The 13,653-nt window shown below is 35.5% G+C and overlaps 1 protein-coding gene across 1 annotated transcript in view; it reads left to right on the forward strand.

Moving 5' to 3' along the window:
• Positions 1 to 1,108: 1,108 nt before the first annotated feature.
• The window catches only part of PCDH11X (protocadherin 11 X-linked), a 251,251-nt gene continuing 238,706 nt past the window's right edge, over positions 1,109 to 13,653 (forward strand). The window contains 3 exon segments of the mRNA XM_047075805.1: positions 1,109 to 1,315; positions 1,318 to 1,442; positions 1,444 to 1,642. Coding sequence (XP_046931761.1) covers positions 1,109 to 1,315; positions 1,318 to 1,442; positions 1,444 to 1,642 — 531 coding nt within the window.

Here is a 13,653-nt window from a genome sequence, read left to right on the forward strand (position 1 = left end):
GACTTTTTTGTTATGTTTATTTTTGAGAGACGGAGACACAAAATCTGGAGCAGGCTTCAGGCTCTGAGCTGTCAGTGCAGAGGCTGACATGGAGTTCAAACTCACAGACTGCTAGATCATGACCTGAGGCAAAGTTGGATGCTTAACTGACTTGAAGCCACCCAGGCCCCCCATGAAAACCCATTTTAATATGATCTACTTTCAATCTATAAACATAAATTCTGAAAGTTAGAATATCTTCTAGTCAGTTTCTTCCATTGAATGTTTGGATGTTATCTACCAAATCATAAACATGTAGATCTAAGCTGATTAGCTAACTTCTCACTATCATCTGAAAACTGTTTTTTCCCCACAGAATAATTTAACAGGCAATTGCTTATGTTGAGTTGAAAATTGCCTCCTTGTAGTTACTACCTAGTCTTGTTCCTCTCATCCAAAGAAAGGAAACTTGAATCTCATTTTCACATGGCAGTTCTTCTCATTTATAACCATTTGTCACATCAACCCCCTCCTCTATCTCAGGATTTTACTTCTTTAATCCAAACTTCCTGAATCCTTCATATGTTATGATTCTTGATTTCTTTTCACATAGATTGATTTTTTTTGATGTACAGAGATGAACACATGGAATATTGCATAAAACATTTATTACCAATAGAAGAATTACATTTGAAAACCATATTATAATAATATATAATGACTGTATTTTTGTTATTGGTAAAAGATATACCTTACTGTCCCTTAAGTATTGAATTCAGTGTTTTAAATTATTTTTATTACCTTTATCTATCTTGGTATATTGTATCTTTTACATATTTTTATCAATGATGACCACGTTAATAAATACTGAGTCTTTTAATTACTATAGGTATGTTGTATAATTTGCCTTAATGAAAAAAAAATGTATAATATTATTTAATAGTGTCAATTGTAATAATATTTTAATTTAATGATTTTAAAACTGAGCATTTAGTTAACATACATTTAATGGTTGGCTTTAATAATTTCTTCTTTTTCTTCCTCTTCTCTCTCTCTCCTTTTTTTTTCCCATTTCTCTTTGACAGTTTTCCGTGTGTTGATACAGAGAAACCTCACAATTGTGCTTGCTATGGACTTGCTGTCTGGGACGTATGTATTTGCAGTCCTGTTAGCATGCGTCGTGTTTCAGTCTGGCGCCCAGGAGAAAAACTACACAGTCCAAGAAGAAATGCCAGAAAATGTTCTGGTAGGTGACTTGCTGAAAGAACTCAACTTGTCACTGAGTCCAGAGAAGACCCTCACATCTCCTATGCAGTTTAAGCTAGTGTACAAGACTAGAGAGATGTGCCCCTGATTCGAATTGAAGAGGGCACTGGTGAGATCTTCACTGCTGGAACTCGCATTGATCGTGAGAAATTATGTGCTGATATCCTGGTGGAAACCCGTTGCTTTTATGAAGTGGAGGTTGCCAGATGAAATATTTAGACTGGTTAAGATACGTTTTCTGTTAGAAGACATAAATGATAACGCACCATTATTCCCAGCAACAGTTATCAATATATCAATTCCGGAGAACTCGGCTATAAACTCTCGGTATGCTCTCCCAGCAGCCATTGATCCTGACATAGGAATAAATGGAGTTCAAAACTACCAACTAATTAAGGTGTGTTTTAAAAACACTTTTTTAAAGATAATTCATTTTTAAAAGGAAAAAAAATATCTTAGTGTACTTCAAATTTTGAGAAAGCCAAAATTGAGTAAACTGAATTTTTTTAAAGTTCAAGCATAGTGGAGGAAATTCATCAATGCAATGATTGCAATTGCAGGTGGTTTATGAATTTTTACTTTATGTACATTTATTTTCAAGCGGTTGTTCATGTTTCCTTTAACAATCTATTATAGGAGTCAGATAAGGAGCTCAACCCTGCTACTTACAAATCAATAAACTACCTAATACCTTACTTTTAATTTGTCTAATCATGACTCTGCCATGAAGTGGACCTAAACAAACAAATGTAAACATTAAGAATAAATGCATAAATCTATCATTTTTACTCAGTGGTCATTTTAGATAGAAAGCTTTATCTTGCCATTAGACAAGATGCCAAATACATTTATTTGAGGGGTGAATAGAACATTTTTTATTACTAACGTTTCTGCACATATACAGAATAATAGTTTTAATGATGATTTCCCGTCAAGGAAATATCTTTAAGCATCACTTGAGTCATCAGAATGAGATTAAATTTTAGCCAATGTGCTGCTAATGTTAAATATTTTCATTTTGTTCTAATTATTTGAAAACACAGAACACTCATTTGCTATAAAAGGTAAGTAAGCTTTTTAGCCAAAAAGTTTCAGTTTATGTTAAGTACCTGTTTTGGCTTGACTTGGGTCTTGGGGTAGGGAAGACAGAGAGAAGAATAGGTGTAACAATTGGTATTTGGAATATGTGCAGAGGGGTCTTGTTTAACAAGTGAACAGGTGATTCTTTTTAATTATCTATAGAGTACATAGGATAATAAGAAACTCAGATTTGGGTATGTGAAATAGTTTCAATGCACTTGAATGATTTTGGAAAATGTGTGGAAGAAAAACTGTGTAGAATTAATATAGATTGATCAAGGTATTTTTAAAGTTTTATAAACATTTTCTGACTATTTGCTACAAGATTATGATTTAACATAATGGCCAGTGTTACAAAATATTCTAAAAATACATAGATTATTTTGATGTATATCATCTGAAGGTTTGGGCCTGAAAGAGATATATTGTAAACCTGCTCAGCTGATGCTGATGTGTTGTAAAGATATATTTGTTTATGAATATATTCAAAAATCAAAGGCTAAAGATCTCTTGAGTGAATTCAACTGAAATGCATATTTGTGTGTGAGTATAAGAAGTAAAAGATAAGGGGTAGAACATTTATAAATGAACACTTATAGGTAAGCCTTCTGTAATGGTGTCTCCTTATCTGATGAAATGGAAAAATATGCTGGGGTCAGAAAGATATAGATCACAATTTTGTGCTTACTGCTGACTAGATATGCCACTTCCAGCTTAATTTTTCTGACTTCTAGTTTCCTTGGTTGTAATATGAAGACAACAATGTAAATGTCACAGGCAGAATTGGGATAATAAACATCCAGTAGAAAGTAGATACACATGCAGATTTTTGGAGATGTTTTAAAATAACTGTTTCAAATGGCAAGATTTCATTATTTTTGATAGCTGAGTAATATTCCATTCTACATATACACTACTTCTTCTTTATTCATCAGTCAGTGGACATTTGAGTTCTTGCCATAATTTGGCTATTATTGATAATGCTGCTATAAACATTGGGGTTTATATGTGCCAGTTCGATTCAGTATTTTGTATCCTTTAGTTAAATACTTAGTAGAGCAATTGCTGTGTTATAGGATAGTTCTATTGTTAACATTTGAGGAACCTGCCTACTGTTTTCCAGAGTAGCTGCACCAGTTTGCATTCCTACCAACAATGCAAGAAGATTCCTCTTTCTCCACATCCTCGCCAACACCTGTTGTGTCCTGGGTTGTTAATTTTAGCCAATCTGACAAGTGTGATATGGTATCTCATATTGTTTTTAATTTGTATTCCCCTGATGATGAGTGATATAGAGCATCTTTTCATGTGTCAGTTAGCCATCTTTATGTTTTAATTGAAAAAATGTCTATTCATATCTACTGTCCATTTATTAACTGGATTATTTGGTTTTTGTGTGTGTTGAGTTTTATAAGTTCTACAGAGATTTTGGATACTAACCTTTATCTGATATGTCATTTGCAAATAGCTTCTCCCATTTTGTATGCTGCCTTTTAGTTTTGTTGATCCTTTCCTTCACTGTGCAGATGCTTTTTATCTCGATCAAGTCCCAATACTTTATTTCTGCTTTTGTTTCCCTTGCCTCCAGCAACATGTCTAGTAAAAACCTGCTACGGCCAAGGTCAAAGAGGTTGCTTCCTGTGTTCTCCTCTAGGATTTTGATGTTTTCCTGTCTCACATTTAGGTCTTTCATCCATTCTGAATTTATTTTTGTGTATGGTGTAAGAAAGTGATTCAGTTTAATTCTTCTTCATGTAACTGTCCAGGTTTCCCAACACCATTGGTTGAAGAGGCTGTCTTTTTTTCCATTGGATGTTCTTTCCTGCTTTGTTGAAGATTAGTTGACTATATAGTTGTGGGTCCATTTCTGTGTTATCTATTCTGTCTATATCTGTTTGTTTTTTGTCAGTACCATACTGTATAGATGATTAAAGCTTTATAATATACCTTGAGGTCCAAAATTGTGATGCCTCCATGTTTGCTTTAATTTTTTTTTTGATTGCTTTGGCTATTCAGGGTATTTTGTGGTTCCATACAAATCCTCAGATTGTTTGCTCTAGCTCTGTGAAAAATACTGATGCTTTTTTGGTAGGGATTGCATTAAATGTGTAGATTACTTTGGTTAGTATAGACATTTTAACGTTTGTCTTCTGATCCAGGAGCATGGAATGTTTTTCCATTTCTTTGTGCCATCTTCAATTTCTTTCATAAGTGTTCTATAATATTCAGACTACAGATATTTTACCACTTTGGTTAGGTTTATTTCTAGGTATCTTATGTTTTTTTGTGCATTTGTAAATGTGATAGAATCTTTTATTTCTTTTTCTGCTGCTTCATTGTTGGTGTATAGAAATGAAACAGATTTCTGCACATTGATTTTATATCATATGACTTTGCTCAATTCATTTATCAGTTCTAGAAATTTTTCGTGGAGTCTTTTGGGTTTTCTACGTAGAATATCATGTCATCTGCAAATAGTGAAAGTTTTATTTCTTCCTTGCTGATTTGGATGCCCTTTATTTATTTTTGTTATCTGATTTCTAAGTCTAAGACTTACAGTATTATGTAAAACAATAATGGTGAGTGGACATCCCTGCTTTGTTCCTGACCATAGATGAAAAGCTCTCAGTTTTTCCCCATTGAGGATGATATTAACTTTGGGTCTTTCTAATATGGCCTCTATGATATTGAGGTATATTCCATCTATCCCTACTTTGTTGAAGGTTTTTTTTATAAAGAATGGATGCTGTGTTTTGTCAAATGCATTTTCTGCCTCTATTGAGAGGATCATATGGTTCTTTTCCTTTATTTTATTCATGTGGTGTATTGTGGTGATTGATTTGTGAATATTGAACCTCCCCTGCAGCACAGGGATAAATTACAATTGATCAAGGTGAATAATTCTTTTAATGTACTGTTGAATTCTATTTGCCATTATCTTGTTAAGAATTTTTGCATCCATGTTCATGAGGGATATTGGCCTGTAATTTTCCTTTGTAGTGGGGTCTTTGTCTGGTTTTGGAATCAAGGTAATGTTAACCTCATAGAAGGAGTTTGGAAGTTTCCCTTCCATTTCTATTTTTTTAAGTTTATTTATTTATTTTGAGATAGAGATAGAGATAGAGGTAGAGATAGAGATGATAGAGATAGAGATAGAGATAGAGATAGAGAGAGAGAGAGAGAGAACGTGAACGGGGAGGGGAAGAGAGAGAGGGAAAGAGAGAATACTAAGCAGGCCCCATGCTGTCATTGCAGAGCCCAATGACATGAGATCATGACCTGAGCTGAAATCAAGAATTGGACACATAACCTACTGAGCCAACAAGCACCCCTCATTCCTATTTTTTGGAATAATTTCAGAAGAATAGATATTAATTCTTCTTTAAATACCTGGTAGAATTCTCCTGGGAAGCCATCTGGCCCTGGTCTTTTTTGTTTGTGTGTGTGTTGGGGGTGGGGGAGATTTTTGATTACTGATTCAATTTCTTTGCTGGATACGGGTCTGGTAAAATTTTCTATTTCTTCCCGTTTCAGTTTTGGTTGTTTGTCTGTTTCTGGTAGTTTGTCCATTTCTTCCAGATTGCCCAGAATTTTGATAAAAAAATTCATATATCTTAAATAATCTTTTATGATTATTTATATTCCTGTGGTGGTTGTGATGTCTTTTTTTTCATTCAAAATTTAATTTATTTAGGTCCTTTTTCTTTGGCTGGGATTTATCAATGTTACTAATTTTTTCATAGAACCAGGTCTTAGTTTTGTTGTTCTGTCCTACTGACTTTTTGTTTCTATATCATTTATTTCTGCTCTAATCTTTACTGTTTCCCTTCTTATGCTGATTTTGGCAATATTTGTTGTTCCTTTTCTAGTTCCTTTATGTGTAAGGCTAGGTTGTGTATTTGAGATTTTCCTTGCTTCTTGAGTAGCCCTGTATTGCAACATGCTTCCCTCTTAGGACTGCCTTTCCTCCATCCCAAAGGTTTTAGAATGCCGTGTTTTCATTTTCATTTGCTTCTATGTACTTTTTAATTCCTTTTTTAATTTCCTGGTTATCCCAGTCCTTCTTTAGTAGGGTGTTCTTTAACCTCCATGTATTTCTGATCTTTCCAAGTTTTTTCTTGTGGTTGACTTCAAGTTTCATAGTGTTGCGGTCTGAAAATATGCATGGTATGATCTTTATCTTTTTATATTTGGTGAAGGCTGATTTGTGACACAGTATGTGATATATTCTGGAGAATTCACTATGTGCACTCAAAAAGAATGTAATGTGTATTCTGCTGCTTTTGGAGGAAATGTTCTGAATATATGTTAAGTTTGTCTTGCTCAGTATGTCATTCAATGTCATTGTTTTGTCGTTGATTTTCTGCTAAGATTATCTTTCCATTGCAGTAAGTGGGGGTGTTTAAGTCTCCTATTATTATTGTATTATTATCAATGAGTTCCTTTATGTTTGTTTTTAACTCATTTATATATTTATTTGTTTTAAGTTGAAGGCATAAATATTTATAATTGTTAGGTCTTCTTGATCAATAGGCCCCTTAATTATGATATAATGTCCTTCTTCATTTCTTGTTACAGTCTTTGTTTTAAAATCTAGTTTGTCTGATATAAATGTTGGTACTGTGTTTTTTCTAACATCCATTTGCATGATAAATATTTCTCCATCCCTCACTTTCAATATGCTGGTGTATTTTGGTCTAAAGTGAGTCTCTTTTTTAAAAATTTATTCAAATTAAAGTTAGTTAATGTAGTTTAGTATGATTTCAGAAGTAGAATTTAGTGACTCATAACTTACATATAAGACCCAGTGCTCATCCCAACAAGTGCCCTCCTTAATGCCCATCACACATTTAGCCCATTCCCCCCACTTCCCCACCAGCATCCCTCAGTTTGTTCTCTATATGTCAGAGTCTTTTATGATTTGCCTGCCTCTCTGTTTTTACCTTATTATTTTCCTTCTCTTCCCTTATGTTTATGTTTTTTTCTTAAATTCTACAGATTAATGTAATCATATGATATTTGTGAGTCTCTTGCAGGCAACATATAGATGGGTCTTGTTTTTTTGTTGTTGTTTGTTTATTTCGTTGTTTAATCCATTGTTATACCCTATGTCTTTTTATTGGAACATTTAGTTTATTTACATTCAGAGTGATTATTGAAAGATATGAATTTAGTGCCATTTTGTTACTTGTAAAAGTGTTGTTTCTAGTGGTGTTTTGTTCCTTTTAGTGTTTGTTGCTTTGGTCTTTTTCTCCCCCTCAGTGAATCCCCTTTAATATTTCTTGCAGGGCCACTTTAGTGGTGACAAACTCCTTTACTTTTTTGTTTGTCTAGGAATCTCTTTATCTCTCCTTCTATTCTGAATGACAACCTCACTAGATAAAGTATTCTTGTCTGTTTATTTTTCCCATTCAGCCTGTTGAATATATCCTGTCATTTCCTTCTGATCTTCCATGTTTCTGTGGAAAGATCTCCTGTGATTCTGATCTGACTACCATGGTAGATTAAGGACTTTCTTTTCCATTGATGCTCTCAGAATTCTTTCCTTGTATGTGTATTTTATGAATTTGACTATATGTCTTGGTGATGATGAGGTTTGCTTGAATTTAACAGGAGTTTTCAGTGCTTCTTGAATTGGATATACTTTGACTTACAGAAAGGTCTTGTCATGAAAGTAGTAAGTATGCTGAGGAGATGGAGAGATTAAATAAAATTAAAGAAAATAAATATATTATGATTCATCCATAAACTTTAATAAATGTTACACTTTAAAAGCAAGTAAGCCAACCATAATAATAACTTCTGCTGAAGAGGATGAGAATTTAATTAATATTAATTTGTTATATTTTTGTTCAATAGACAAGACTAGAAAAATCATAGTTTATTCTAACTAGGGACATATAAAATGTATATGTAAAGTTCAGAGAACAAAATGTGAGGGGAGGGGGAGATATAGAGAAAAAAATTAGGGGAAAATAGGTCAGTGTACACATAAAGAGGTCCCACTGTTGACAGTTCCATATTAAGTGAAAATAAAGGCAGTGGTGGAAATGATTAATAAATCATGTATCAAAAATGTTGGGACGCCTGGGTGGCTCAGTCTATTGAGTGTTCAAATTTTTATTTTGTCTCAGGTCATGATCCCAGATTTTTGGGATTGGGCCCTTGTTGGGTCCCACACTGAGTGTGGAGCCTGCTTAAGATTCTCTATTTCTCCCTCTGCTCCTCTCCCTCATTCATGATCTCTCTCTTTCTAAAATAAAAATAAATAGATGCACCAAAAATGTATATAATATAAAATAATATAAAACAGAATATTTATCTTCAAAAATTTAATTTATAAATACTTTATTTTTTTGCATTTTTGTTATATTACATATGCTTTGGCATAAACAAGGAAAACATTATTCCACATTTTTAATACTTGGAAATTCATTTTATTTTTTTTAATTTTTTTTAACGTTTATTCATTTTTTTTATATATATGAAATTTATTGACAAATTGGTTTCCATACAACACCCAGTGCTCATCCCAAAAGGTGCCCTCCTCAATACCCATCACCCACCCTCCCCTCCCTCCCACCCCCCATCAACCCTCAGTTTGTTCTCAGTTTTTAACAGTCTCTTATGCTTTGGCTCTCTCCCACTCTAACCTCTTTTCTTTTTTTCCTTCCCCACCCCCATGGGTTCCTGTTAAGTTTCTCAGGATCCACATAAGAGTGAAACCATATGGTATCTGTCTTTCTCTGTGTGGCTTATTTCACTTAGCATCACACTCTCCAGTTCCATCCACGTTGCTACAAAAGGCCATATTTCATTTTTTCTCATTGCCACGTAGTATTCCATTTTGTATATAAACCACAATTTCTTTATCCATTCATCAGTTGATGGACATTTAGGCTCTTTCCATAATTTGGCTATTGTTGAGAGTGCTGCTATGAACATTGGGGTACAAGTGCCCCTATGCATCAGTACTCCTGTATCCCTTGGATAAATTCCTAGCAGTGCTATTGCTGGGTCATAGGGTAGGTCTATTTTTAATTTTCTGAGGAACCTCCACACTGTTTTCCAGAGCGGCTGCACCAATTTGCATTCCCACCAACAGTGCAAGAGGGTTCCCGTTTCTCCACATCCTCTCCAGCATCTATAGTCTCCTGATTTGTTCATTTTGGCCACTCTGACTGGTGTGAGGTGATACCTGAGTGTGGTTTTGATTTGTATTTCCCTGATAAGGAGCGACGCTGAACATCTTTTAATGTGCCTGTTGGCCATCTGGATGTCTTCTTTAGAGAAGTGTCTATTCATGTTTTCTGCCCATTTCTTCACTGGGTTATTTGTTTTTCGGGTGTGGAGTTTGGTGAGCTCTTTATAGATTTTAGATACTAGCCCTTTGTCCGATATGTCATTTGCAAATATCTTTTCCCATTCCATTGGTTGCCTTTTAGTTTTGTTGGTTGTTTCCTTTGCTGTGCAGAAGCTTTTTATCTTCATAAGGTCCCAGTAATTCACTTTTGCTTTTAATTCCCTTGCCTTTGGGGATGTGTCGAGTAACAGATTGCTACGGCTGAGGTCAGAGAGGTCTTTTCCTGCTTTCTCCTCTAAGGTTTTGATGGTTTCCTGTCTCACATTTAGGTCCTGTATCCATTTTGAGTTTATTTTTGTAAATGGTGTGAGAAAGTGGCCTAGTTTCAACCTTCTGCATGTTGCTGTCCAGTTCTCCCAGCACCATTTGTTAAAGAGGCTGTCTTTTTCCATTGGATGTTCTTTCCTGCTTTGTCAAAGATGAGTTGGCCATACGTTTGTGGGTCTAGCTCTGGGGTTTCTATTCTATTCCACTGGTCTATGTGTCTGTTTTTGTGCCAATACCATGCTGTCTTGATGATGACAGCTTTGTAGTAGAGGCTAAAGTCTGGGATTGTGATGCCTCCTGCTTTGGTCTTCTTCTTCAAAATTCCTTTGGCTATTCGGGGTCTTTTGTGGTTCCATATGAATTTTAGGATTGCTTGTTCTAGTTTCGAGAAGAATGCTGGTGCAATTTTGATTGGGATTGCATTGAATGTGTAGATAGTTTTGGGTAGTATTGACATTTTGACAATATTTATTCTTCCAATCCATGAGCAGGGAATGTATTTCCATTTCTTTAAATCTTCTTCAATTACCTTCATAAGTTTTCTATAGTTTTCAGCATACAGATCCTTTACATCTTTGGTTAGATTTATTCCTAGGTATTTTATGCTTCTTGGTGCAATTGTGAATGGGATCAGTTTCTTTATTTGTCTTTCTGTTGCTTCGTTGTTAGTGTATAAGAATGCAACTGATTTCTGTACATTGATTTTGTATCCTGCAACTTTGCTGAATTCATGTATCAGTTCTAGCAGACTTTTGGTGGAGTCTATCGGATTTCCCATGTATAATATCATGTCATCTGCAAAAAGCGAAAGCTCGACTTCATCTTTGCCAATTTTGATGCCTTTGATTTCCTTTTGTTGTCTGATTGCTGATGCTAGCACTTCCAGCACTATGTTAAACAACAGCGGTGAGAGTGGGCATCCCTGTCGTGTTCCTGATCTCAGGGAAAAAGCTCTCAGTTTTTCCCCGTTGAGGATGATGTTAGCTGTGGGCTTTTCATAAATGGCTTTTATGATCTTTAAGTATGTTCCTTCTATCCCGACTTTCTCAAGGGTTTTTATTAAGAAAGGGTGCTGGATTTTGTCAAAGGCCTTTTCTGCATCGATTGACAGGATCATATGGTTCTTCTCTTTTTTTTTGTTAATGTGATGTATCACGTTGATTGATTTGCGAATGTTGAACCAGCCCTGCATCCCAGGAATGAATCCCAATTGATCATGGTGAATCATTCTTTTTATATGCTGTTGAATTCGATTTGCTAGTATCTTATTGAGAATTTTGGCATCCACATTCATCAGAGATATTGGCCTGTAGTTCTCTTTTTTTACTGGGTCTCTGTCTGGTTTAGGAATCAAAGTAATACTGGCTTCATAGAATGAGTCTGGAAGTTTTCCTTCCCTTTCTATTTCTTGGAATAGCTTGAGAAGGATAGGTATTATCTCTGCTTTAAACGTCTGGTAGAACTCCCCTGGGAAGCCATCTGGTCCTGGACTCTTATTTGTTGGGAGATTTTTGATAACCGATTCAATGTCTTCGCTGGCTATGGGTCTGTTCAAGCTTTCTATTTCCTCCTGATTGAGTTTTGGAAGAGTGTGGGTGTTCAGGAATTTGTCCATTTCTTCCAGGTTGTCCAATTTGTTGGCATATAATTTTTCATAGTATTCCCTGATAATTGTTTGTATCTCTGAGGGATTGGTTGTAGTAATTCCATTTTCATTCATGATTTTATCTATTTGGGTCATCTCCCTTTTCTTTTCGAGAAGCCTGGCTCGAGGTTTGTCAATTTTGTTTATTTTTTCAAAAAACCAACTCTTGCTTTCATTGATCTGCTCTACAGTTTTTTTAGATTCTATATTGTTTATTTCTGCTCTGATCTTTATTATTTCTCTTCTTCTGCTGGGTTTAGGCTGCCTTTGCTGTTCTGCTTCTAGTTCCTTTAGGTGTGCTGTTAGATTTTGTATTTGGGATTTTTCTTGTTTCTTGAGATAGGCCTGGATTGCAATGTATTTTCCTCTCAGGACTGCCTTCGCTGCGTCCCAAAGCGTTTGGATTGTTGTATTTTCATTTTAATTTGTTTCCATATATTTTTTAATTTCTTCTCTAATTGCCTGGTTGACCTACTCATTCGTTAGTAGGGTGTTCTTTAACCTCCATGCTTTTGGAGGTTTTCCAGACTTTTTCCTGTGGTTGATTTCAAGCTTCATAACATTGTGGTCTGAAAGTATGCATGGTATAATTTCAATTCTTGTAAACTTATGAAGGGCTGTTTTGTGACCCAGTATATGATCTATCTTGGAGAACGTTCCATGTGCACTCGAGAAGAAAGTATATTCTGTTGCTTTGGGATGCAGAGTTCTAAATATATCTGTCAAGTCCATCTGATCCAATGTCTCATTCAGGGCCCTTGTTTCTTTATTGACCATGTGTCTAGATGATCTATCCATTTCTGTAAGTGGAGTGTTAAAGTCCCCTGCAATTACCACATTCTTATAAATAAGGTTGCTTCTGTTTATGAGTAATTGTTTTATATATTTGGGGGCTCCGGTATTCGGCGCATAGACATTTATAATTGTTAGCTCTTCCTGATGGATAGACCCTGCATTTATTTTATAATGCCCTTCTTCATCTCTTGTTCCAGCCTTTGCTTTAATGTCTAGTTTGTCTGATATAAGTATGGCTACTCCAGCTTTCTTCTGGCTTCCAGTAGCATGATAAATAGTTCTCCATCCCCTCACTCTGAATCTAAAGGTGTCCTCAGGTCTAAAATGAGTCTCTTGTAGACAGCAAATAGATGGGTCTTGTTTTTTTATCCATTCTGATACCCTATGTCTTTTGGTTGGCGCATTTAATCCATTTACATTCAGTGTTATTATAGAAAGATACGGGTTTAGAGTCATTGTGATGTCTGTATGTCTTATGCTTGTAGTGATGTCTCTGGTACTTTGTCTCACAGGATCCCCCTTAGGATCTCTTGTAGGGCTGGTTTAGTGGTGACAAATTCCTTCAGTTTTTGTTTGTTTGGGAAGACCTTTATCTCTCCTTCTATTCTAAATGACAGACTTGCTGGATAAAGGATTCTCGGCTGCATATTTTTGCTGTCTAGCACCCTGAAAATCTCGTGCCAATTCTTTCTGGCCTGCCAAGTTTCAAAAGAGAGATCAGTCACGAGTCTTATAGGTCTCCCTTTATATGTGAGGGCACGTTTACCCCTTGCTGCTTTCAGAATTTTCTCTTTATCCTTGTATTTTGCCAGTTTCACTATGATATGTCGTGCAGAAGATCGATTCAAGTTACGTCTGAAGGGAGTTCTCTGTGCCTCTTGGATTTCCATGCCTTTTTCCTTCCCCAGTTCATGGAAGTTCTCAGCTATTATTTCTTCAAGTACCCCTTCAGCACCTGTCCCTCTCTCTTCCTCCTCTGGGATACCAATTATGCGTATATTATTTCTTTTTAGTGTATCACTTAGTTCTCTAATTTTCCCCTCATACTCCTGGATTTTTTTATCTCTCTTTTTCTCAGCTTCCTCTTTTTCCATAACTTTATCTTCTAGTTCACCTATTCTCTCCTCTGCCTCTTCCATCCGAGCCATGGTGGTTTCCATTTTGTTTTGCATTTCATTTAAAGCGTTTTTCAGCTCCTAGTGACTGTTCCTTAGTCCCTTGATCCCTGTAGCAAGAGATTCTCTGCTGTCCCGTATAC

This window comes from Lynx rufus, unplaced genomic scaffold, assembly GCF_022079265.1.
Source record: "Lynx rufus isolate CCGP_SWC_20201006 ecotype Redwood Valley unplaced genomic scaffold, mLynRuf1.p SCAF_14, whole genome shotgun sequence".
NCBI classification, from domain to species: Eukaryota; Metazoa; Chordata; class Mammalia; order Carnivora; family Felidae; genus Lynx; species Lynx rufus.